At 41.7% G+C, this 27,919-nt stretch overlaps 1 protein-coding gene across 6 annotated transcripts in view; it reads right to left on the bottom strand.

The window, feature by feature from the left end:
* Window positions 1-23,045, bottom strand: part of ehbp1 (EH domain binding protein 1) — a 122,880-nt gene extending 99,835 nt beyond the window's left edge. For 2 of the 6 annotated variants that reach the window (XM_053875732.1, XM_053875736.1), the window contains exons 1-5: window positions 22,588-23,043; window positions 21,712-22,137; window positions 13,342-13,399; window positions 12,743-12,838; window positions 11,476-11,529 (exon numbers count right to left, since the gene is read on the bottom strand). In XM_053875732.1, the coding sequence (XP_053731707.1) occupies window positions 11,476-11,529; window positions 12,743-12,838; window positions 13,342-13,399; window positions 21,712-21,815 (312 nt within the window). In that variant the 5' untranslated portion in view covers window positions 21,816-22,137; window positions 22,588-23,043. Of the gene's footprint in view, window positions 1-11,475; window positions 11,530-12,742; window positions 12,839-13,341; window positions 13,400-21,711; window positions 22,138-22,587 lie in introns of all 6 variants that reach the window. The other 4 variants (XM_053875733.1, XM_053875737.1, XM_053875735.1 and 1 more) reach the window with 4 other exon arrangements.
* Between the last annotated feature and the right edge of the window lie 4,874 nt (window positions 23,046-27,919).

Here is a 27,919-nt window from a genome sequence, read left to right as displayed (position 1 = left end):
CGACATTTGACTTTGTCAATGGTGTTTGACGGAGCAAGATAGCCACCTTGTTTTTCTTTTTTTTTTTTTAAGATATGCAAAGGAAAACACAATGATGGTAAAAATGATAAATGATGATAAAAAAAACCAGCCAGCACTTTGATGCTCTACCTCTGTGAGCAATGATTCTGTTTAAAGTGAAGGGATGCACTGCAGACAGGAAACACAAGAAAATTTAAATAAACAAATTACTAGCTTGTTTGTAATGTTAATAATCAGGCCATCTAATCTAATCTAATTCTTCAGAGTGAACCTTAAGGAACCATTCTCGGGTGAAATATAGTCTGACTTGAACAAGACACTAGTCAGTACTTTATAAGGATTAATAACAAGCTAATAGGATGCTGAAGAAAAAGAGGTTATTTATAGTAATAACTGTTCCTTAATATTTTTTTCTGAGTAAAAAATGCAAATAAGAATTTGGATTTTTTTCGAAATAAAGTCAAATAACTGTATGAAAATGTGATTGCCTTCGGAGTTCCAAACTATGCTGCATTCCAGAGTGAATATTAGAGAACTTCAGTTGGGGTTCTACACAGTGACTGAAAGGAATATCAATGTATGTGTAGTGCTTCCTTCCAACAATTTAGACCACAGTGAAACTTGTTTTAATCTGTCAACATAGGAACAGTCTTAACAGATGAGGAGTCAATTAGGAAAATAAATACCTGTAAACAAACCAAATCCCCATCACAACTCTGGCGTAGATATATGAACGATACACTTGTAATAGAGGCTACCTCAGCCTTAAAGCATAACACGTGCCTTTGTAGATCATTTACATTGTTTGGAAAAGTCAATTGAACCTTTAAATTTACCCCAGGGCGCTCGCATTAGCTGTACACCCCAATGCTCGAAATCCCCTCGCAACGGCAGAACTCAGCAGTCAGCAGATTGGAAGTGTATAGGGGTGGGGGGCAAGGCGATATTCCTCTCGCCTCAAGGTCACAGCTATTGGAAATAGAGACATCCAATGTGCTCCCATCTCTTTTTGAATCCACACACAAAGGAATGATTCCTCTGTGTCAATTTGGCCTCCCCTGATAACTGATAAAGCAGCAGCTTTTTAACATACCACCTATGAATAGCACACTATAGGCAATTTATACACACGCACGCACACACACACGTATGAAGATTAAGACCAATTTATTCATCTTCTACTATTATATGTGAGGCTTCTCCCCCCAGCAGTGTGTATGCATGTGTATTTTAAATAGCAACAATAGATATAAAAGGCAAGCAATATTATCACAGGGGATTTTTGGAATTTCAATAACAATGGATTGAAAGGTGCAAAGAACTGTACACAAGGAGGACAATTTCCACACAACCGTGCAACAGACAGGGACTGCACCAGGCCCGCTGACCAAACCATTGCGCGGATCATACTCATCTCAGACAAAAGACAAAAAGACCAAAAACAGTTGTGGTAAAGTGAGCCGCCAAAGCTGTGTGAGTAGGAACGACAAGATTAGTCAGACTTCACTTAACTTGATTTTAAGACAATCTAAGAGCTTATGTGAGTAAATCATGGAAGGAACAATCCAGAAAGGAAGAGTAAAACTACAAACTAGAAAGAGACACCAAATGGCCAAAACTTATCGTTTGATGGAGAGGCAGAGAGGCATGATGGCCGTGAAAAGGGCAGGTCCTGCACAGATATAATTCTCACTGATAATTCTGTATTCTGTTGGATTCTCTGGTGAAACTGCATTTGAACAACAATTCTTAAATAAATAGACAGTGAAGGCAGCCACCCCACGAATGAACAGCAAAAGCAAAAGCAAAATTGATCGTTCATACAATGAAAACTGAACGGCCTTTGATACTTCTTACAGACACAGCTAAACACTCTAAAATCAATCCAGATTATAACACTTATCCAAATGTTTCTGAATACAAAATGTGTTTGTATATCTCAGTGAGATCTTGGAGGGGGAGGACAGACTGTTGACTGGGAGATGGGGAGAATAGCAGAGAGAGGAATGTGTTTAATGCCGGGGTCCCTCTGATGGCAGCAGATGAAAGGAGCAGAGTCACAAACCAACCGGCCCATAAAAGGTTTAATCCGGACTCCGAGGGGGAGAGTTACACTTTGTTAGCTGGCAACTGTGCGCCCTAGACGTCGAATCACCGCTTGAGCTTCAAGAGAGAAAGAGACTTTTGAGGCTTTGTATACCTATCTGCTAAATCCTGAAGGTTTACATGAGGTCAGACAGCTCTTCTGCAATTAATTCTAATAAGAGATGAAGTCATATGCGCAACATTGAAAAGGAAGATGCCATAATGCGTTCACTGAAGGAAACAAAGGTTTTTTTAGACTTTAGTCATTAAAAATGTTCAAAATTGCCAGCATTTTTTCCACTTTCACTATAATACAAAGAACAAAGATTCATCTCATTTTTGACACAAGTCAATGCTGTTGTTGGCATCCAAAATTTAATGTCACAATTTGTTTCTAATTTATTTTAAGAATAAAGAGCATACGAACTATTATTACGGTAATTAGTTTATATACATTGAGTATAAGTAAAACCAAATGTGCGAGAAACCAGAAAACAAAACAAAACTAATCTGAATTTTGCACCTTTTTTGAATCATACAATAACAGGAGTAAAATAGTTATTTAATTTAATGGAAACACAGATGCAAATTACCTCATATTGTTGACCTCCAACAGGACATAATTGCGATCAGCTATGTTCGTATAGCTTTTGATCTTATTTGTCTGTGGCCAAACCACTTCGATTAAGACCAAGCTAATATTTCAGACCCTTCCTTCATTCCTGAACCTCCCGCTCGGCCTCCCTCTCTTTCTGGTCTTATCAGTGTGTCCAGAGTGCCCTCCTCTCTCTGACTCTCCGGGTCTTTCTTTTGGGTGGCCCTCGGTGCCCCCCACACACACTCAGACCCTGAGCATGCACTTCAGACAGGGGGCTAATGGGAAAATAAATTACCAGCAGGCAAAAGCCCTGGCTCTGCACTTTCTGCTATAGAAAGAGAAAGATACAGATGTTGGGGCTTCGGAAAGAAAGGGGTTGTCATGATTTGGAAGGACAGAAAAGTAAAAACAGAAGGGAGGATAGCAAGAAGAGGTGAAGGGAAATGTTGAGACGGGAAAATGATGCTGAAATGAAGGGTTAAGGAACAGAGATACACGGAGCAATGAGAAAGCAAGAAGAAGTGATAGATGGGTCGACAGGATTATAGCTGGAGATGATCCCTAGTGAATGAAGTGCCTGCTCATCATTTTTCTCCCTCCAATTTCACCATCTCTGACCATCATCAAGCCCTAAAAGGGGCAATAAAAACTACGAGACACACACTGAGATAAAGTCAATAAGAACTGCTTCTCTATCTGGGATTGATTACTCTTCCCTGCGTTAGGTGCTGGTTCAGGTATCAGGCCCACAGATTTCTTCTTTAGGGCTGTCCAGGATGGACAGAGGTGGATAGCAAAGTTGACATGTCAATGGTCACGTAATATGAGATCATTTTGGATAGAAAATTAAAGGCTTTTGAGGTTTCGGAAACATTCGTTTTCAATTCTTCCAATTCCCCATTTTGATTGGTGTTAAGCATGTAAAAGCATCTAATGGGTTTTAGATGTTGAAGTGAATGTTAAAGGCAACCACAACACAAAATATTCCGTCACACATTGCCAAACAATTGCCGAACAGGAATACATAGGAATGTCTTTTGGATTGTTCTGTGCTCGATTATTGTTTCACTACACATCTAAGACCCGTCAAGATTTGGCAACTACTCTCCACCGCAAACACCTCCAGCCTCTCACCCATAAGACAAGTGGTGTTAAAGCTGTACAAGATGTTAAGCCCCTACTGCCTCCCAGCCAAATGTATAGTGGTCAGTCAGTATAATAACAGATGATCTAGGACAATGATTCTTAACCATAGGGCCAAGGATCATGGTAGGGTCGCGAGCGGCCCCTAGAGGGCTGCTTCAAGTTTTTTGTTTTACACCTCTGGGCCATAAGGGCCGCGAGACATTCAGTTTTAATACACTTGAGCATTTTATGGTGGTACTTTCATTTACACTTTGCTTATCTTCTTTTGAGTTCATGAAGAAAATGTTTAAATGTAAATTTTGTGCTATTTAGATTTTTTTTCTCCATTTATTTTATTCATGACATAGACCAATTTTCTCAACAGTTTGCATCAAGGGTACTTTCTTCTTCTTTTTTTCCTTTAGTAAGTTTGATGAGCATGACTTGCACCTGATTCTGGACTTTTCCATGACTAATATCTTTGCGATGATCACATGGTTTCATGTCATTTCACAATGTTTTGGTTTGTTTACATGTGTGGTTATTGAACACAGTCATCATAGTACTGAATCAGTTCTATTCCTTGAATCGGCCCAGGAAACCACTTGTTGTGGAAAAGGTGGGCCCCGAGATCAAAAAGGTTAAGAACCCCTGATCTAGGAGACAAACAGGGCAATGTGTCGCCCATTATTTATGAAGTAATTCTTGGCAGTAAAGGACCACCGTAACATCATGCATCACTCAGGTGTAACGGAAAAACCATACACAGAAGATAACTGTACATTTTAAGAATAGGATTATTGCGAATCAGATTGATCATAAGTACTGGCTTCCATCTTGAAGTATGTGTTTGTTTTAGTAGTTTCAGACAGGCTGCCGAGCTCCAAGGGGGCTATGATAGGGCCCTGATCCAGAGCAAAGCTGATTTGCTTAAGGGGGAGGCTGGTGGTGAGCCAAGATGGCCTATGACAAGAAACAATTGCCCAGAGTGAGAGCGAGAGTCTGCCTCTCTCCCACCCTGCTCCATGACAAAGGTGTACTCTCCATGCTAAGTGACAAATCTGGGGAGACAAAGAGCATTAGCAGGGTGATGCTGTGCTCCAGTGCCCCTGATTGTGGCCAAGTCAAAGAGAATCTAATATGGATTTTTAAAAAAGGAGAGAGTGAGATTAGAATGAAAGAGAAACAATGAACACCTTCTACCATGGGGGAATTAGTGGAGGGATTGGATAAGGAGCTGGTTTGTGTGTGTGTGTGTGTGTGTGTGTGTGTGTGTGTGTGTGTGTGTGTGTGTGTGTGTGTGTGTGTGTGTGTGTGTGTGTGTGTGTGTGTGTGTGTGTGTACACTTGGTCTTTGAGATTGTTCTTCTTTAACAAAAGACTTCCCAGCTCTGTTTATGTGCATTTAGATGCAATAAAACAAAACAGTTCCCACCAGAATTTGAGTAGCACAAGATGAGATGCTCCCATCTCTTGTGAATTCAAACACATTTTTGATTAACGTCCTATCATTCATAGACATGTGCACTCTACCATTCAAGCTGGCTTAAATTGCAAGTGATAGTCCAGGAGTCAATTCACCACACAGGAGGAGCTACTTATAGAGCACGTTAATTAGGAATTTATTGACACATGTTCTTCTCCTCACTGCTGCTCATGCACCAGCTCCATTCAGAAATGGCTATAAAGCGGGAAACTTTACTTTATAAAACAGAGAACACGTTTGAGTAATTCAAATAAATCAACTGTGATGAATGGTGAGCAGATGCGTTGCTAATGTTCATTCAGCATTCCGACTGCTTTTGACACAAGCATGTGTTCCGGCCAAGCCACTCATTTCCCACCCATATATTTCATGCTTTTAACCAATAATATCAGTGCCAAAAAAGCATAACAGTAACAATATTGCTTTGTTTTTGTTTTATTCATCAAAGAGAAAACAGCACAGTACAGTCAAGATTCTAGCACCGGGTCAGGTACCCATGAAGACGATGCCCCTGTTTCTAGTGAAGGGGACACCTAGGACACCACCCAGCCTGAGAACAACTTTGAAATGTAATTTTACTTATGCATTGAAATCATAAGGGACACAAGTGTGCACCTCAGTGTGTTGAACCACCAGATAGCAATCTCACATGTTGAAGACAACTTGAGAGGCGACACGCCTTTTTCAAGTACTTTCTTCATGATCGGAATTTGTTCTTCACCACATCTCCTCAACACCTAAGTGTGCATGCCTTTACAACGAGTCACCTCAAATTCCTGACCCCGTCACCTCTGGGTGGGGTACTCATAGCACCACTATATTTGCTGAGAACTGGTGTGAGGGTCATTCTAACTGTCAGTAGACGGCTTAGCATTGGCACCGGAGCACATCATACAAGTCTTTTCACTGCCACTCAGCAGAACGGTTTCCCAAAAGCTGCATGCATCTCCATTCGTTCCTTCGACTCTTGAACACTACCACACAAATGTTTTCACCAGCAGGGGACAATACAAGAAAGTTTGACTGAAGTTCATCACCAATAGCCACTGACTCTCTGTGTCCCTGCAACACACGCACAAATAATCATGCAAATCTGAACCAACACCCGCCCACGCAGACCCCGAGGGTCAAGCTTGTGGTTAAACAGCGGGATTTGCCAGAGCTGATGTTTTGCGGGCCACACAGGCACGTCTCGATCGCATGCCGCCATCTTAAGTCGCAGAAAGAAAATAAATAACAGATTGAGATAATGGCTGCTCCACTGCTGTTGTCCAATTGTGACTCGCATCATGCCTTGTCTGACTATCTTTGCCAAGTAACTTGACAATGCAAACCATAGATATAAGAGTGGAAGGTGACGGACAGAACGTAGCTTTCAAGAGGATGCGAAAACATCAGGATGGACGACACTGAAGGCAATAAAGAACTGAATCATTTGGAGTCAGTGAAGGCAGAAAAATATTTTAAAAATGTAACTGTAAGGTAGCAGGTGCATGAAAAACTGTGTTACAACTTGGATAAAGCCTCCCTTCCTTGAGGGAAGCAATCTGAATCTGAGTCACTGTAGTCACATACCATATAATCCCTTAAGGTTTTGCCAAAATATTGCAAACTCGATTTCTTGATTATAAAAAAAAATCCTGTTTAGATCAGCAACAGTCAAAACAACTTGGTTCAAGAGGTCGACAGGCCACACAAGTGGATTTCTGGATGTTTTTCACACCAGACTTCCATATTTGTTGTTGGATTCACCTGCATAATGTATAAAGCATAACAGAGTCTTACGTGTCTGGCGGCTTACACCCTCTGTGTGTGTGTGTGCGCGCGTGCGTGCGTATAGAACAAATGTATCCATAACTGTCTGTGTGTGAGAGTTTAGTTAGTTCATGTCTACAAATGATGAGTATTAAAAGCACACATGGTGATACTGTATAGGAAGGGTGAAAGGCAAGGGTGACGTGCAATTTAGAGATACTACCATGTAGCCATTTTCAGGCAGCCAAGCCTTCCTCTCTTTTCTCTTGCTCCCCTCTTTTGATTATGCGATTCGCTTTGGCAGACGACCAAATAGACGAGAGGAAAAGGTAGTGTTTGAGTATTAAAAGCACACATGGTGATACTGTATAGACATTTTAAATGCCATTCAGATGGTGTGGTCAAAACATTTTGATTAAAGGCAGTGAAAACACAATCTTGTTGATAATCACCAATTATGCCTCACATCATTCGTAACATCCCGCGGCACAACAAACAGTAGCCCCCTATGTCATCGGGGAAATACAGAGAGTGTGTTTTTTATGCACGGTGTCTGGTGACATCTGCTTGGTGGTTGGCAAAGAGTGGCGCGCGGCAGGCTGCAAGAGCCTCGGAATAAAGAGATGAAAGATGAGGTCACAACCTGGACCAGTGGGACAAGACACACTCACTCACGAAACACGCAAAGTCCCACAAGCACCGTGCGGACGTTTGCGTGGATGGCACAATCAATACACAAACAGTAAGTCGAGGGCCAACAGGAAACAAGGACAAAAGGATAAACAAGGTGAAGATAAACGCGTCAGGAAGACAAAACAACACTCAGAGACAAAATACACACAGAGACAGCTTGAACAAGACACCTGCACAGTGATGCAGCTAAGAGGCACACAGCAGCTCTCATGGTGGCGGTGGCCAGTTAGTCAGCAGACCAGCCATGTGACAAGGTGGTGTGGTGTGGATTAGGGGCCAATAAGCCTATTAAGGGGACAGGAGGGACCACCCGGTCTCTGCCACCACCTACGACCCACTAACACATATACACTGGGCACCCAACCACAGAGATGCCTGGGCACAGGCTCCCTGGACAGATCTGAACAAACCATCTACTCTACTTGAGAGTTTTGGGGTTTTTTTTTAGCATTTTTTCTAATTATGTTTATTTCTGAACAGCTGATAACCCTAAAGAAGGAACTGAAACTACACACACACATCTAAAACATATTCAGAATGCATCCACGCACAGCACACAGACGGTAAATGGCTAAAGCGAAACACACAAATTTACATCATAAATTCGAAAAATACTAAGACTGGGTACTAGTGCCACTCATGAAATGTCAATAGATGAGTGAAATCAGTAACTCTTCAATAACCATAATAGACTGGAAGCTTAATTATTTGATCAAAGGATAGTTCCCTGGTCAGAGTAAAGAGAGAGTTGGCCCACTGTAATCATGGAGGACAACTAAGCTTCAAACATTAATTAAGAGTGCAAGCCATTACTGTAAAGTTTGCCCTTTTATTTTACGGTAACTTTCAACTTGCATTCTTGGCTCCCACGCCTCAGGCACAAACACACACATGGCACAGTGAATTCATGGAGTTCTCCAAACAAATTTAGGAAATGAAAAATGAGCAAAGGTGAAAACTTTGGAGACACACGCATGCACACAAGCACAAATTAATCCCAATTTGTCAGCCTCGACAAGGGGGAAACTTTTGGGATTTCATACTTCATACCAGCTTTTGTCACCTTTGCGTGAATAGCCAAGGGTTGAAATAATTGTGTTTTCTTCCCAGAGGCCCAGTCAGTGCTCACAAGCCACTGGCCTACGTAATGTGTTTCAGATAGAGGAGGGGCAGGGAGTACACATGATGAGCTGTGTGTGTATTTGTGTAAGCGCCTGAGAGAGACCTTTTTCACACTGTAGCAATGAAGGAGGGTGCATGACTGTGTGTCATACCAGCATGTCATTAATAATTATCTTTAAATAAACATCTTTAAAATACAAGACAAGTTCAAGTACCGGCAATACAATTTTGTATAAATTCTACGGAGGCTACTGACACTCAACAAACATGAACACTACAGCAGTTAAACACCTGTATACTGTCCAGTCCATCTATACCTGTGTGTAAAATTGTGAAAAATAAAAGTGAATAAAAGGGACAACTGGTTTGAACGTGGGTGTCAGCATCAAACGTGATCGTCTCTTATTTTGCACATGAGGGTCGCCGAGCTTCGCGGAGGACAGCAGTCTTGCCATCTTCGGCTCAGAAGCACATTCCTAACAAGCACATCCAGGCACAAAGGAGTCCGTCAGCACAATGCCTTCAAATATAGCCACCCAATCTTGTGACTCTCCATCCGACAACCTTTTTGATAATGTGCACCTACTTGAAAAAGGGTGAAAGGCAAGGGTGACGTGCAATTTAGAGATACTACCATGTAGCCATTTTCAGGCAGCCAAGCCTTCCTCTCTTTTCTCTTGCTCCCCTCTTTTGATTATGCGATTCGCTTTGGCAGACGAACAAATAGACGAGAGGAAAAGGTAGTGTTTGACACTGCCATTTTCAATGACAAAATACAATCTAGCCGGGGCCAGTAATTCAACGGGGAGGGATTAGCCCAACGCAAGGTTGGGCACCCAGATTAAGACAACGCCAGAGCGTGGGGATCTTGAATTTCATCATCTCTGTCACCCGGGCACAATGGTGTATTCTGTGCCTTTCTCTTCTGCCGTCTGATGAGGGTTCAGGAGAACTCACCTCTCCCCTATTCACTTCCTCCTCCTGGCAGAACACGTGACCACATTAATTCAACAGCCTTGACTTTCTGACATGTGAACCTGATTGGGAGAGGTGAGGATGAGAGGCCCGTGTTGCCCTGAAAGAGGTGAATTCATACTCAAACTGAGGATTTTTATCACCCTAAATAGGTCATAACAAATCAGGGAAGGACCTCTCATCCTATCACAGTTGGTCTAACTGGACAACTCACGTGGGATAAAGACTGACACATGTGTCCAAAAGGAATCCCAGACAAACAACCAAGTCCACTGTTCGTGGGAAGGTTACATTAGATTTCACCATGGCAATGCAGTGAGTTAAGATGAAAGAAATTAGGAAAAATATTGATAATGGGCAGTGATTCACTACAAAAATAACTGCTGTTTTCAATGAGGGTCAATGAAAACCATTATAAACCATTCCTCGAAATAATATCAATATCCCATGCGTTCAACGGGGCAATAGAAAAAAAAAATTGGATAAGACTGCCCTCTTGCGGTTGTAAAAATAAACTACGGTTAAACGTTCTGAAATGAAGTTGTGGAGTGGATTTTGTTGGGCCATTTTAGGTCCTTACACATTGAGTTTGCTTTAATTTCTACTTTAAGCAAGTTGATTGTGAGAACAGCGTTGGACGTGAATTATCACGGCAGCAGGTGCTGACTGTGATTGAGCAACACAGGTCACAGTAATGCAACTCCTCGCTTAGTAACACGATGCAACAGGACATGAGTATGTATTCAAAGCCATTGTATAAAAGTGGAATTGGGGGGAAGACAGCTTGTTTTTCTTTCCTCTCCATTTTTGGAGTCAGGAGGTCGGCGTAGTTCTGATCTCCCTGTCATTAGTCAGGTATGCAGAAACGCACAAATTCTTTCTCCAGTTTCGTGCTCTCTTTCTCCCACCACTGAACAATGTCTGACCTGCTTGTCATCTCAGGTCCTCATCAAAGAAGGAAAGCATGACAGCTCCTCCACTGTCGATAAAAGGAGTTTTTCATGGCCATCTCTGCTGTAAAATGCGTGCACTCAATATTAACCTACCTTAGGTTTGATTGGTATTCGGTTGAAAAACTGAGATCTACAGCAAATGTATCACTCATGTCCCCTCATATATTTCGCACTATATTTAAATTCATGGCTCGAACTGGAGTAATGACGTCAAGATTGTCAGTTCCTCAAATCTTTAGATTAAACTTCTGAAATCAGATTTAATCAACCATATCAGTAAGACTTATCGGCGACAAAAGTCATCAGTCAGAATGCAGACACAAAGTGGCTTTAGACTTATCAAATTGGACGTTTTAAAAAATTGCGAATTTGCACTTTGTGCAGACAATTTATGTTGAAATAAGTGTTCAAATGTTTAAAATCCAAATGCCGTATGACCAACATTAGTTTTTAGTCTGAGTAATAGAAGTGTGAGTATATATTCACTAAAACTACGACAGCAAAAACAGCACGTCCAGACCAAGATAATGACACAAGGCGGTAATACCACACACTGACCAGAAGGTGGCAGAACTGGCCCGCGTAAGATTAGTACACAATCACCCTCTCCTAAGACTATGATCAGTAAAAAAATGCCTGAATTGGAAATTGTTCTGTACTTACATTTTCAATTACAAACGTCCACTCCTTGTCTTCAAACTCCTCTGCATGTGGGTCCTGCATACAAATAAATACAAATAAAACATAGAAAAAGCAATAATCATGAGAATTTCAGTCGAAGCCTTCCCTGAAAAAAAAAGTAATTTATCACAAATACTTTTTTTTCTACTTTTAGTGGCTTTAGTATATAGTTTAGTGTCTTGTTCCTTCACACCCAAAAACAAAATATACTTGATTTTAATAATAGGGAAATACTGAAGAGCAAACAGGGAAATTGTTGAGCAGCCATCTTAAAAGTAAAATATAAAGAATGATTTAATAAGGAAGTAGCATATTTTGTCATCTTCCAGCCTCACAACTTTGTGTGGTGGATCCTAAAAACTTACTGATCCACTTGAGAAGATCTATGCAGGGACGAAAACAAGTTCTGTCAAGTCTACTGTGAATAAACAACGAAGGGAAGGGAAGTACTTGATGGGAAGCACGGAAAAATCTAACTAATTGTCTGACATCCCTTTTGTCTTTCGTTGTCTTCACAGTGGTCAACAACTGGAGTGCATATATTAATATTAGGTCAGAGTCTAAATTGACATGACCGGGTTCATCATCAGGTAATTCCTAAAAGGATTATTTTATCAACTTGTATGCAAACAATGAATTACATTTAGATAGATGCAGAATTAAAGGATCAATCTAGAACATGCTGCATCACAGAAGTAACAATGATAACAGTAGTTACAACAGAGAAGATCCACTGGCTCACATGAAGCAGACTTGGAGGCACTGGCAGAGGAGGTCAGATAAAAACAGTGAAGAGGTAACTGGACACCAGGCTGTGATCGAACCCGTCAGCGCTGAGGCCCAACAAGTTTAAGTAAGACAAGCACTGTGACAGATGAGGTCCGTGGTAGTTGCCAATACCACTTCAATAATGAGCACATTTTCCTGGGTTAAACAGTATCATTTTTAATAACAAGGATTTCCCTAGTGTGGGACTAATAAAGGCCATCTAATCTAATCTAAATTGAAGCCTGGCTATGGAGAAATTTCAATGACTGTGAACCGCTTCTTAACATCAACACAAAACACTACCTGGCGAATTTTGCACTGAACACTGGCAATTTTTAAGGAAAGACAATGCAAACAAACAAGAATTAATTGACAGATTAAATCAAACTGTATAACCAATTGACTTCTGATTCTGAAATTGTATTCAATTATTGTATTAAAATGTTGTAAGGGAGACACTGGTGAACTGAGTTAATCTTACCTTAAAGAGAGTAACAGTGATTTCCACATTCTCTGGTACCGGCCACACCACCACTCCTCTGTAAGGGTTCTTGATGCCAGGCTGCCACCCATGAGACTGTGAAAAGATGTAGACGCTTAGAACATAATTTTAGATCACAAACAATGAAATACTACACAAGAGAAGTGAAGCAAACATAATCGTTCCTGGCTTCATCTGACAACAGACATGTCGGTAGCCAGAGTGATTTAGAACTCATTTTCTCTATTGCACAGACATTGGTTTTTGGTCAACAGCCAATGACCCAGGGGTCTGCAAGCCAATGCAGAAATGAAGGCAGTTGCCACCTGGAGGCAACATTTAGAAATTGAGAGCCTTTGCTCTACTGGATGAATTGCTGAATTCAGTGAGATGATGAGGTACAAATGACCATTTCATTAGAACTGGCTGTAAATGTTTGTTTAAATTTGGTTTTCAACAGGTCATGACATCACGATTAATTCCATGAAAACCCACTATTCTTGATCCAAACTTGTGAGAATAATTGTGAGCAACATTCAAATATATGGTCCATAGAGTGCATTGACCTATATACATGTGCAGTCAGCAATCCCACAAACCTTTGAGGATTTCCGCCGACTCCTGCGGGTCCATACCACCACCAGCTTGTCAGGTTGCCTGGAAACAGGAAGAGAGAGGTGGTTTTAGTGTTACAGACCTCACTGTAAAAGCTCTACTGAAGTGATGCTACCACAGGAGTTTGGTGAGTCCAAATGGACAACAAGGCTGTCAAAAACCTCAAAAATCAAAGCTCAAAAAAGCCAACCTCAAAATCAAACATTGTGCACACCAAATCAAGAATATCAGAACTTTGTTTCCTCTTAAATCCCATCAAGGTAAGAGTAAACCTTGTGTGAGTGAGTTCAGAGGTTCATATCTGTTCCAGAGTTCTGGACTTCAGGGGTGAACTACAGCTGTCACTCATACACACAACTTTGGTTCACACAACATGTCATCGACGGCAGCTGCTCTCAGCCGATCAGCGTTGCTTCTTAATACCAAAACAAAATTGTCATTGTCATTTACAGCGAGGGAAGCAAAAGGCCACTGTTCGGGCACCTCACTGAGCTGATTCTGACATATTTTATGGATGCAATGCACATTCTTTCCAGCGCAGGGAGGAAAACATTTCAAAGCAACCTTTCGGAAGAAGTGGTTCAAAAGATGAAAAACAAAACTATTTGAATCATTCGATGCGCAGTAGTTCAGTGAAAACAATGATGAAGGAAGCTAATTCATGAACTGTCCTCAAACTGGTGGCTTGACCTTTGAATCACTGCTTCTGGCCGATTAGATTACACTGCGTACCAACATGACAATCACAAGAATTTGACAAGACAAAGCATAAAGGCAAGGGAAACCACAAGAAATAAGTCACTGACGTAATAGTACATGTCACAATCTAAAGGAAAATCCTGTGCGAGAAAGAATGGCAGTGTTTGTCTTACTTATACTGGGAATTAAAACTAAATGACATCTTCAGAAATACAAACACACCCAGAGAAAACAACCTGCAGAGTCACTCTATACATGGATAAATTATAACCTAGCCAAAAAGGCCAGCAATGCTGAATATCGTCAGGAGAAAAACACACAGAGTTTCAACTCTTACTTAGTTTGTGTTAAAACGCTGTCGCACTGTGCTAAACTCTTCGTTTCATGCAACTGAATACTGTCCCATGAGCAGCACTGATGAAATATTTTAGACAGAAATGTTAGTGAACCACATAATCTAGAGGGCAAGGTCTTTAACTGGCAGGCCTCATGAGAGCTTAAATTTGAAGGGTGATGGCTCAAGCCTTGTGTGTACAAATATGAATATAATGCAGAGGCTGTCATAGATAAAAGGTTTGCAGCATCAACATACTGCAAAGTATGAATATTCTAGTTTATTACATATTATCCTGATTAATGTGTTAACAATCCATTGTTCCATATATAACCCACATTGTCCATGCAACGGTACTTAACTGAGGTTTGCAAATTTAAAGCAGCTAAAATTGTTAATTTACACGAACACTGTGTTTTACTATCCCAAAAGGTAATTTAATGTCTTCTAATCTCAATTGCACTGTCAAATGGATTCAAGTGGGAATTCGGAAGAAAGTGGTTCTTGGATGGATTCTTGGAGCACTGACAGTGTGAGAGTGTGGGCTCGAGCGATGGGCCAGATAGCAGGGAAACTGGGTCAGTAAGCTCAGCAGGGGAAAAAGATAAGAGTCTGCGAAGATTGTTAGCGTAAGACTGAACCCTCCTGCATTACATTTAGTTGTTATGCAGCAACAACCCCGGTTTATACAGGGACCTTGCATAGGTGAGCAGATGTGTTGACAGATGTGTACTGATAAGCCATGGAGTGGTCAGTAAAAAGGTAAACTGCCTGATCCATGCATTTAATGAAGCATTCATTTAGCAGATGCAGAAAGTTGAGTAACCTACAGAAAGCATTAAAAGGATTCGCAGCACTGTCAAAATGTAAACAAGGACAAGTGTAGACAGATCATGTTGGTGGTATTAAAGACAATCCAGTTTATCAAGGTGATGTCAGTTAAATAACGTTCTCATCCAATCACTGAACAGCCCAGGGGGAAATGAATTTGAGAATAACATCATTTCCACCTTCAAATCCTACCTTCGTTTATCTGACATCTGAGAGTCATGGTAACACACCAGCAGCTTGTATTTTTATCTCACTTTTAGGGAAATGTGCTATAATGGCAGGCCCACGGGCTATTCAAAAGTCCTGGTTACTCTAGTCCAGTTTCATTCGCATCAAGAGCAGGTTACAGTCGTGACCTGTTTTAGCTATTTTGTGCTCTTCATCACTGTTACATATATCACAATTTCAAGTAAAACTGTACGTCTACTATTGACAGGTAGCAGCCATAAAACCACATGAATTAGATGGGCTTGTGTAATCCAATGTCACGCTCGTTTCAAGGGCATTTGAATCGATACGAGATCCCACTGGAGCGCTGCAATGAGGTTTTTTCAATAAAACACCCCATAAATATTCACTTAATTGCAGTACAATTCACCATTTCTAACTGTGCATCAATAGAATTTGAACTCTCCTCGGCCGGACCACACTCCCATAAGCGGGCAATATGTGACAGGGTCCCTTCATGAATCCCAAATGAAAAATCCTTTCCCAGTTCATATTTTACATGCATACAAAGGCACAATCAAGAAAAAGGACAATTGAAACGCCGGAATTTTTAAGCAAAAGCTCTAATAATTATGAATGACTTGGCTAGAGAACTAAAACCAAATCAATAACTCCAAAGAGCTAGCAGTGTGCAAATTAATTCAATGGTAGATATACAGACTGGTAAGGCAACAGTAACCTCAAAATAAAAAAAACACGACAGACAAAGAAGTCTTCTTCAAAACATCCCATCCAATTCACACATGCTCTTCCTGAATGATCCATTCCGATACCTTAACACTGCTTAAAGAGCAGACACCAGTTGAGTGGAGTGTTTTGTGCCTTCAAATCAACTAAAATTGACACAACTGTAATTAATTATTCAAAATGTGAACTTGTAAATGAGCATAATGAGGGAAGCTGATAATGATTTCTTTCCTGAGAAGTCGTGCAGTAGTGCTCCCAGCGTTAACGGCGTGTCAGCGACCTCACTCTTGGCTGCCACACAAGCTCAGACTGACTGCTCTATAATTGGAAGTCATGTAAAACTATTCAGACCAGGATCTAGCAACAAGAACGCTGATGTCTGACATACACAAAGGGACGTGAACATGTTTTTTTTGTTGACTGCCAAATCATTCATTCTAGATTAAGCCTTTTTCAAGCTCAGACTGCCCATTCTATGTGTAGGATTTACCAACGTCACACAGAGAACTCAACTAGAGTCAAGTAAATGCGGAAGATGTTGAAATCCTGACTGGAGGAAACAAATGAGTCTTTGTTTAGCAAAGAAAAAAAAAATGAAAAAAAATATTCCATGTAAAACAGTAGAATCCACCTTAATGTATCTAATGTATCTTAATGTACCTGTGGTGGGACACCTCTGCAATTAAGTTTAACTAGCTGTATGGTACATTCATGTATTTATTCATGCATAAATAAATCACCCCCAGCCGGTCCTCGCAAGCCAAGGTCTCAGGGTCCCATGCTCATCGGGGTAAGTAACAGTAGTCCTTCGATGAGTGCAGGGGTATTTTGGCAGAGTTACAACCTGAGCATCAGTGATATATACATTAAAATGCAGACCTTGCAACAAATCCAATCTAGCACTTCCGCAAACTGTATCCATCCAACCACATGGTTTGAAGCATTAGCTTCCCCTGAAAGCACAACAGTAGCAGCCTGGCACCCTCTCGTCTCAGTATAACCTATGCCTAGGTTGGTAAAAGCAGCAGACCAAGAAACAAAATCACTCTGATGAGCTTAAATATCAAACACAATTAATAGCAATTATTTTTTCAAAACAAAAATGTGGCCTAAAAGAAAAAACAAATCCCAAACATCTTCACTCGGTAAGCTTTTAATACTCAATGAAAGAAACATCCCCAGATGCCAAAATGTTATGAATTTCTGTTCATGACGTAAATATCCTCAAGCTCCAGTTCAAGCACTTTCAGTTCACTAATGGCTCAGAGTTCCAGGGGAGAGGACTCACATATGTCTCAGCCTGACACGCTGTCGTGACTTTTGAGCTCATGTTCCATTGGTAAAGAGCTCCGCCAGAATAACATGGCTATCCAAATTTAATCTGAAACCTCAGCCAAATATCAGTGGAAAGGCAACATTGTTGCGCACATTCAGGTAAATAAATGAGTTTCATTACCTCTAAGAAACTCGTATGTCTTCCTCCTTAAAAACACATTGATATGCAAGACACAGCAGGCTTCGGACTGTGAGGCTGAGAAACACGCGACCAGGGACTGCGCGTCGTTTATCAGCGTGTGGAGCAGTTCTGCAGCATATGCAGCTTCACTAACATGACTGAATGTCTGGCACACAGAGAACCGTTTGAAAACCATCGCCACTGCTAAGGTGACAAAAGAATGTTAATTTGAGACAATAAAGGGGAACATCATGAGTACATCACCCAGGGCTCTGAAAGAAGCTTACAACAATTTAGAATGTCAAATGATCAATGCATGTTTTGCCCATCAGAAACCCAAGCAGGCGAAGGGAAGAATCCACTGACAACACATTAAGGAACCAGTTTCGCCCCAACCCAGGGTTGCCTCAGGCCGGATTTAAAAACCCAGGCCTGCTGCTGGGCTGCAGTGCAATCCCCCACGCCCTCATGCTATCCCATAACAAATCCATGTGCCAAACACTTGTGGTTACTTCAATTTCCATTTTCCGATTTCACTTTTCACCCTGTTAAGCATGATCATTTCTGACATAACGCCTTCTGGCTTTCTAAAAGCCGTAATTGATATGAAAATATCTTCTCTACAAATCTCAAACACTCCTCGTCTCTTGTCATGTAGCTGTGAGGGATGCAGTGCTGATTAGTCACGCTGTGTGTGGGCAGATACAATTACAGTGTAATCAATAGCAACGCTGTGCAGTTTCCAGTGTCGCCTTCATCTACTTTCCACGCATCTCAACAAGGGACATTAATGCCTCCTGACAAAATTTGTATGGTTTGACTCAGGGGTTGTCGTCGTGACCAAAAGAACTGTTTGACATCTTCATCTTTGAAAATGTGTCACAAAAAGAGCAAGAGCAGCCTCCGAGTGCAGACTCAGGCACACTAAATCACACTTCTGTCACATCTACAATTGACTATCACAACAATCTCCTCGCGAGTAAAACACATCATCCTCAACTATCCTACTACAGAACTCTGCTGCACATCTGTTGACAAGAACCAGAAAAACAGATCACGTTACACTGACCTTAAAGTCTCTGCAATTGCGTTCACAAAGGATTTAATGTCTTTATCAGCCCTCCCTGACCCCACCGTCCCCAGATTCTTAATTGTTCCCAGGGTCAGAACAAAGAAACATGGAGATGCCTCTAGTTACTGCAGCCCATATCTGTGGCATCAACTGAGAAAAAGGCAACAGGGTCATGTATGCAAGACACCTATTCCTCAAAAGTATATGCATATTATAGATCAATGAATACAACAGGTAGTGCACATAGCTCAAAAACAGCCTTCAAGAGTACAGTGGCAGACATGAAGCAAGTCATGAGCTTTATTGGTCAGTTTGAGTAAGGATGAATATTTCTAAAAGTCGCTTCTACATTTCCAGTATATATCACCTTCAGTTAAACAAGAATTTAACAAATCTATAGAGCACTAAAATATTGATGAAAGGCATTCATTATCACATTTCATATCAGTGTGATAGGTATGCGGCATTGGTACGAGTAAGCACAATTTCAGGTGGACACCCAGCTCTAGTCTCCAGTATTCCAGGCCGGAGGACTCAACACTCATGATAAGATATGGCCCATGATCTGGCTCAGTACATGGGCAGTCCCATGACAGCGCTTACCTAGGCAATGTGTCACAATGTGTGGCTACGTATGTGTGTCTTTCAACTTATGGATGTGTTGCTGGTTCAGTGTCTGTCAGTCAACTTCATAAGCATTGACAATATAATTAGTTTTAATAAAATCAAATAAATGTCTCCAGCCTCCGGACTACAGTGCAAAATTTAAATTTAAATTGGCTGAAGGGCTGGAAGAAGCAGCCCAATTATTGTCACAGCGAAGATATCCACCAAAAGCGCCCTGCCGCTCTAAATAAATTGGTCAACTCAATAGCAATATACATCATCCATCATTATTGATGGCTCATCTTCATTTCAGTTTTGCCCATACTTTCCATGATACTCTGTTACTCAAAAATCCATCGTGAGAATCACATAGAGCCCAGAAATTAAATAAAACATATGTACAATTTCAGCAGTCAAGTGTCTGCGACACTGAATGTTGTTTGTTTGCACTGCCTAACAGCAAACAATGAGCTCATTAATGATTTAATGGACCGTCTAAATAGGATCCAGAGTCAAAAACAGATCTGTGGATGGAATTTTAACTACTACCGGTGCACAGGAATTTCCTGCAAAAGAGAGTTCATAAAATATGCAGTCCGGACATCAGACTGTACTTATATACGATCTGACTTTTTGAAGAATAAAACAAGACGTTTATTTCAAGCACGGAAGTCACTATTGGCAACAACAACACAGTGAAATGGAAAAAAGCTCAACTTGTATACGTCAAGCACGAGCAGCCATCTGACTGCTCATTGTTTTTAAACCCATTCAGACTGTTAAAGAGTTGTGAGCAGTGTGTACAAGCATTCCTCAGGATCAAAATCGCTATAAAACTACAACAAGGTTTTAAACAAGGTTCTGTGGAAAAAAAGTGAGTCAATGCCATTCCATTATCTTTCACTGTTTATCTAGCTGTTTCCAATAACCTGGTGTATGTCAAAGCTCCGGTTTCAAAACAAAAGCGTACTACTGACTATAAGCCCTGCCCGCCCAGCTCTGGGAAGAGATGTACATTTTTCTCATTCCATTCTCCGACACGTTAACATCTGTCTCAGGTCGGAGCTGCGTTAGTCATGCCTGGAGCAAGTTACTTCAGAATCTGTGCCTGCCGGCTGCATCTTTGCCTTCCCAGAGTTTGTTTCTCTTATTACCCTACGGGATGTTGCACAAAGTCACAAAAATTAAACTGCACGTCATGAAAAACAGAGGCTCCTACCATGTGTGCAGCATTTCAGAACCCAGAAACAGAGCTCAAATAAAAAGCAGGTCCTGTTCATATCTGGAAAAACTGAGTGTGATTATCACTTGTGACATTAACCAGACACCTAATAGACTGTGAGAGTGTACTCTTAAACACACAGAAAAGAGGACCTCTATATATGTGCGTTTTGCAAATAGAAACCAGAACTGGTACATTTTTAGGTCAATCTTCAACATTTCATGACATATATGATTGAAACGTCACACATTGATGCTACTACAGATTGAGCACTATTGTGATGAGAGAGGAAAGACTGAGTGCAACATCCAGTACTTTGTCAGACAAGAAAGACAATGACAGTGAATGGCACGATTTGCACAGTAAGTCACTTTATGAACCGTTTTCTAAATATAAAAATTACATACACATAATATACTATTTAACTCACACCAGAGGAACCACAATAGAATCAATAAAGTCATTGTCATAAATGTTTTAAATTGTCTTAAGAATTTGTTCAAAATGAAGCAGTGTGCTTAGAGAGCATGAGAAAACTTACAGACTCAATGCAAACCTTGAGCTAGATAAGATGCTTAACACAAAATACATGTGGGGATGAATGTTTTCCTATCTGGGTTTGATCTGGTAAGTAAAATATAAAACCAATGAGACAAAAATGTAAACATTTTTCCATTGGCTATCACAAGCATATACCACCTCAAAAAAGAATTAGAACTAATATGTTCACTGTTAACTGCATTAATGACTGAGATATTACTAGTCCTCACCTGGTGAGAAATACAGGATATTAAAAAAACCTGCAAACCTAATATAGCCTGACATCACCAGCGTTTATTTTTAATAACTCAACTGCAAACAATCATTACTTTCAGATGGTATTTATTAAGCCTGATAAAAGGAAATACCAGGAAACTTCTCAGCATCTGTCAGCAATATTCAAGGCTTGGCGAGTCAAAATGAATTGAATCCAAGGGAACACATCGGAATACTACCATCAGTACTGAAACACAAGGGTTGCACTGCACCTCATGGAGATAGCAGTTTTACTCGGCATCTCAGAGTGCCCCTCCCTCCCTGCAGACATGCCTGCACACCAAGAAGACCACGAGAGTGCTTGTTTGAGTTATGACCAGCCGATCTGCATTCCAGCACAGACACCGTGTTTATATTTATGAAACGACAGCAGCGGGGTGGTTATTAAGATTGAAAGACTCACCACTTCTTGGTACATTCCACCATCAGCTCCTGATAGGAAGCCACAAACTGGAACTTAGAGGCGTGCTTGCCCACACGTTGCAGTCTCTTCCAGACTGAAGCCATATTTCTGCAGGGCAGGGTAGTTCCTCAGCACCTATCCCGTCCTGGAGGTCCTTCGTCGGGCTTTCTTTGCTCTGATTCCCTCTAATGTTTATATGTACAGCATCACTGCCAGACCTCCCAGACACACAGCTTGATCGTGGACACAGAGATAACAATGAAAAGGTTGCACATCCAGTCGCTGATGCAGCTGCTCTTCAAGATCAGAGAGAGATTTCCATTTAAGCGAGAGTGAAATCTCTGCAGCCGTGAATCACACCCATGATTTTGGTCGCTGGGTGAGGATGAATCTTCCGCTGGATGTCAACATCATGTTCTGGTCGCCCTGGAAGGATAAGTGGGAAACAAGTGGGTTATTAGGAGCAGGTCCAGCGGTGGGACCGAGGAGGTTTATGATGTGGAGATCCTTGTGGCACTGCGGATCTCCGTGTTCCGCCACAAAGCCACTGGAACACTTTATAAAAAGGTGTCGCGCACCTAAGTTGCCAACACGGCGTTTTGGGGGGGACCGCTGTGTTGCGCTAACTTGAGGTGAAACACACTTATTCAAATGAATTTCACCTCAGTTCAACGCCACACTCAAGCAGCAGCCCCGACTTAGACACCACTACAGGCAGAGGAGTCGAGTGGAATTCAAATGACAGGAATGACAACGTAGACTATCCGGAGGAATCTTTGAATCCAGGGAATAGTCGAAGCCACCGGGATGATTCAGCGGCTAGGCTAACGCGACCAGTGTGTGAAAGTAGGTGAACTACCTCCGCAGGTCACTCACCTCACAGCAATGCCCGACTCTTTGTTCGCCTGAAGAGACGAGGAAGCGTAGGAGAGAAAGTACCAAGCCTCCGTGACGAGTGTAAAACCGCTGTCTTCTCAGCAGGAGCGGCGACCATCCCGCAGTGCTAGCAGCCAGCTAGCAAGCCATCACAACACAGGAAACCCTTGTGTCAAATGTGCACGGGATTTTACTCTGCACAAGCGGAGTAGCGTCCGTACTTAGGCCGGAATAAAAACGGACACACCTTAGGGAATTATTACCGGAATCGAGTGTCTCTAGACACTGAAGTAGTCCCAACAGTTACGAGCCCGCTTTTCTCTCATTCGTTCACTCGGAGCAAAACATAATGACTTCCTGTTGGGACCTTTAAACAGCTCAAGATATTGGCCATCTAATAAACTGTTTTATGGCAATTCACGGCGGCATATTTTACGTTCAATACACGAAGCTGGTTATTAACATATATTAGCTTGACTTGCTGTTCGGGTGAGTTCGCTGCTGTTTTATTTTTTGAATGGAATCGCTTAACTTCCGGTTGTGTGCTGCATCAGCACGAGCTGCTTGATGCAGCTTTGGCTGTCCATCACGTTCACAGTCTGGACGCCTGAAAGGTCCGGAGTCACCTGCGGCATCTCTTCCTGCTGGGCTTCTCCTGCTTTTTTATGACTCGTTTAAAGCTCTGCGAGGCATGTTGTTCACGTTTTTCTGTGACACTTCACAGGTGCGTGATGTCATTGATCATTTTGTCATGTCTTTCACTTCGGGTAAAATAAATATTATTACTAAATATTAATTTGATGATGTAATAGTTTACTTTTTGTACACTTGTGAACTCGTTTTCTACTGTTTCTTGACTTGAATTGTGACATATTCAAATTAAATAATTTAGTGTTCTAAGTTAGTTTGTGTCGCCTTTTGAATGCACAAAAAGTTTTTGGCATTTGGGATTGTGGCACGGTTTAAGGTTGTCTGAAGACTTTTTCCGGCAGGTAAGTATATATAATTATAATGTATTTTCCTTCATCTATCTCTCAGTAAGAGCTGTAGCATCCAGATTCCATCCATCCATCTGCATGTCTGAGACCCGGTCACAGGGGCAGCGGCCAGAGGAAAGAGGCCCAGAATGTTTTCCTCCTGGTCCTTGTCCCCATACTACAGTTCCCTCTCTAGGCCCTTTACACACTCAAGAATGTTACATGAATATCACACTTACTTGACAGCAAATAGTTTTCAATACTGCGATTAAAACAAGATGGAAATGTAAAATGTGTTACTCGAGCAACATAGAATCTTGTTTTGAAATCCTGTCCTTCAGATTGTGAAAATGAGACTAGCTGACTTTAGAAGTGCTTTAACCCTGTGCTCCTCACCTCTGTGGGGTCTTTCACACCATGTTCTGAGGGTGTAAAACTCCCTCTCCCCATCAGAAATCAATACCCCCTCACTTTACACACACATACCAACACAGGTCTCGTAACCAGGCTGGACAACGCAGAGCAGTGCAGCCGTGCTGCTGGAGAGGAACAATGCATGTCTTAAGTCTCTGAGATGTAAATGCAACATCTGGAGATGAGCAGGTATATCCATTGAAATGCTGCAAGGAAATCAAGCATATCACACAGTGCTCAACAGAAGTCCTGCTCTACACACTTTAAATGCTTAGTTATTGTTATGTATGGAGTCAGGATATAAACAAGTGAAGCAGCTTCAGCTCCAGCAGGTCCACTGTCATTAGGGATTCTAAAATGAAGCAGCTAATAACGACAGTTTGACAAATTGTCCTTCCCTGTCATACCATCATCTGGTTTCTTGATGGCCTGATGAAGCTTTATGAAACAGTGTTCTCATTTTCAGAGCTCAGAAGGTGGCGCTCTTGGCTTTAAAACACTGACGTTTCATTTCAATTGTGGTCTGAAGTTAAAAACTGTGGTGCACAAAGCGCCATCTTGTGGCATCTGAAAATGACCACGCTGTTTCATGAAGCTTCACTAGCTTATCACTGCATGAAAAGCCGCTTTGGCGGCATAGTTTTCTTCACGTTTACCCTCAAAAACTTCAGAATTGTTTGCTGTATGAGTCAGCAAGTGAGTTTCAAGATGATCCAGTGATGCTGCGACCAGCGAGAAAAACTCATCTTTGCACGGGATTTCAACTGTGCTGTGATCCCTGAGAACAAGCCTGTAACTTGGCCAAGTTTGAGTGATTGACAGGTGTTACACAGTAAAAGGATGTCAGAATGGCGCTAGAGCAATGGCGCCCCCGAACATCATCATCAAGCACCCAGTTGCACTGAAGTCTGTTTCAGTTAGCAGAGAGTTATCAGGATGGAGGGGCAGATCAGGTTTGACAGCAGGGGATTCAATGGTCCTGCTGCTCCCTGTCCCTGTATACATTTAACTTGGACAGATTACTGGGAGCCTCCCTCCATGCGTCAAGGAATGCTTTGATGTGACAAATGACCCGGCGCTAAATGACGCCCTGTGTCTCTGCCCACATGTCAGCAAAGGCCTTGCTTCATACGTAACACGGCAGGAGGACGGCCGCCAAATGTGTCCGGCTGAAAGAAAGAGCGCTTTATAGCGGGACAGTGAAAGAGCGGAGGAGGGGGCAGAAGTCAAGTGGAGTCATGTATGCAGATGCTTTGGACTCCAGAAATGTTCTGCTGTGTCGCTCTGTCACACAGAGAGGGAAGTTGAGATCCTCATAAAGGCTTTTTTTGGAACATCACTCACATTTCTGTGTCGTCAACATCCCATATTCTTTCAAAATGGCACCAGAATAGATGTTTTTAACGGGAGTTTGAGAGGAATAAAAGTAAAAAACTACATTGGAAATACCAACTGCGACTGAACAGTCACTGAATGATTCGTAACCAAGACAGTTATGGGTACTATTATACGACATACAATGAAGTACAATCAACGTACAACTAAAAGTACTTTTGATAAATGTGTAAAATAATTCTAAAATTTAAAAAAAACTAAAAGTAAAATGATCCTTCTTCTACTCTGAAAGGGTTTAAAAACTATATGTCAGTCAGCCTGAATATTGCTGAACAATATAATCATTTATAAGCATAAGTAAAGTCCATCATCTTCCTCTGAGGTCTGAGGTTCGGCCACGGAGGCAGCCATCCAAGAGTTCCCTGGGATGACCTGCAGACCTTGGTCCACCTCAGGTCCTCCTCCTCCTGGAGATGTCTGGGAGGCCTCACGATGATAGAGGAACAGAATGCTTTCGTGTTCATCCTTTCACCCGCATTGATTCCGAAGTGGGAAACCAGAGCCTCTCGCTGCAGAGCTCACCCTCCTCTGCTCTCTTGCTGACTTTCCTTCTGGGCTGAGCCAACAACAACACACTCTGCAGGATCTAAGCCAGCTCTCCCAGCGCTTGGTGTCGGACCACTTGAAAAGGACCTGTTAACAAAGCAGAGTTCTCTAGATAGAGCACAAGTGGGTTTCAGCCACTTCGACGGGCAGCGGTGTCAAGAGCATCAGAAACAGACTGCAGAGCCAGACCTGCTGCGAGGCGTCACATTTCCTTTAAATGTCTGATCCCACAACATTTTTACACCATTATTGGGGCTAAAGCAAATCCTTAAAAGTGGACTGCTCTGAGCGATGACCATCTTCGGACGTGACTCATCGGCGAGTGTCTGATGTTATCACTGAAGCACTTACAGGAAGTGTCCATGTTTCCAGATGACTGCACGAATTAATAGATAAAGGATGTGAGCTACTTCTGGTAAGTCTTTAAGTGGTAAATACGTTTTTGTACTTGGATATTTCAAATGGAATGCAATCACTCTGGAAATGTCTGTTAAATGTCTGTTAGTTAGCAGCAGATGCTGGTATAATAGGAGAATCAGTGCTAAATTTTTTGCTAATAAATAGTGTGTTTGTTTCTTTCGTGCTTTTATTTTCTTATTTCCGGTTTGTTTCTGTGTTTCCTCCCGAGCAACGCGGCTGGTGTTCATCTTCTAATCAAGCTCCTCACGTTATCTACTGCTTGTTGCCAGATGGTTACTTCGCGTTCCTACGGTAAACCCTCTTGCAACTCCACTCTCTCATATTTTCTGAATCTCTAAATTTTGTGCAGACTTGATTTTCTTTTCAGCTGTCTCCTTATTCGTATTCTCCTCGTTCTGTTTTCTGTTTCTTGCCTCTCTCTATTTAGATCTTGTGTGAGTGTTTTGTAAAACTCACTTTTTGGTTTTCTCTCGTTGTAGTTATTTCCGTGTGTGTGTATTTTTTATTCCACCACAGAGCGCTTTGTTTGTTGGGACTCATGAGTTAATTTCCAAGTGCGTTTTTGTTGTCCCCCTTAATTTATTCACCCGTTTTCTGTTTCAGGTTTGGTGCCGACTTCCTTGGTTTCACGGTTTCTGTTTGTCATTGTCTTACTTCGTCTATCATTAATAAATCAGTTAAATTCATCACGTTCTCCCGAGTCTACTGTCAGCCATCAACAATTCAGCAACTGGCTCTAAGCAGCCATGACTGGTATTAAACCATATTTTTGTTTTGCGCTCCTTGGTTAATTTACTCAGTATTATTGCTCTACTTCCCGTCTATCTCTCTGATTTGTCATGTTTTTCATCATTAAAATATCATTTATGGCAAGCAGCTCATTGGAACAGCAGGTGGCAGTAGCGCTCCCTAACATGCTCACACAACGCACACAGTAGGAGCAAAGAAGAAATTGACTCATTGACTTTACAGATGCGGTTGCAACAAACGAAAACACTGAATGGAATGGAGACGATTTGTGATGTCCAGTTGCAAGAATAAATCTAGCAGTAGATTCAGTTTTAGCATTGGGTAGTGGTTCTAAAAGATGAGTGACACTGAAGCTGATGCAATGGGTGTAATAGTAGAAGTAGTAGCAGTGAGTACAGTAGCAGCTGCTGCAGAAGTACTTGTGGTGAAGTTCAGCACAAATAGTTGTGGTTCATCCACCCCATCATCCGCGTTGCCATGCTATCAGTTTCAGTGCGATGTCGAAATACAAATGTCGCATTCAATTTAATATTGATGTTTCACAGAGGACGTGTGTCGTCATGTGAGCGTTCCCCACACACACACACACACACACACACACACACACACACACACACACACACACCTCTGTTGACTAAGTGACACAGGTGCATCGATGACGGTATGAAAACACACACCTTGTCGACCGAAACCAACAAGCTCTCACTTGCTCACTGGCAGCTGCCAAACTCAAGTACAAGTGAAGCCGAGCCCAGCCTTCGCTGCTATCTTCATGTCAGTACTGAGGAATTGAAGTCACTTGATGTGACAAGGCCAGTCACCAGACCCAA

This window comes from Synchiropus splendidus, chromosome 9 (genome assembly GCF_027744825.2).
Source record: "Synchiropus splendidus isolate RoL2022-P1 chromosome 9, RoL_Sspl_1.0, whole genome shotgun sequence".
Classification (NCBI taxonomy): domain Eukaryota; kingdom Metazoa; phylum Chordata; class Actinopteri; order Syngnathiformes; family Callionymidae; genus Synchiropus; species Synchiropus splendidus.
The sequence above is the reverse complement of the archived record's forward strand: the minus strand, read 5'-3'. Positions and strand labels throughout refer to the sequence as shown.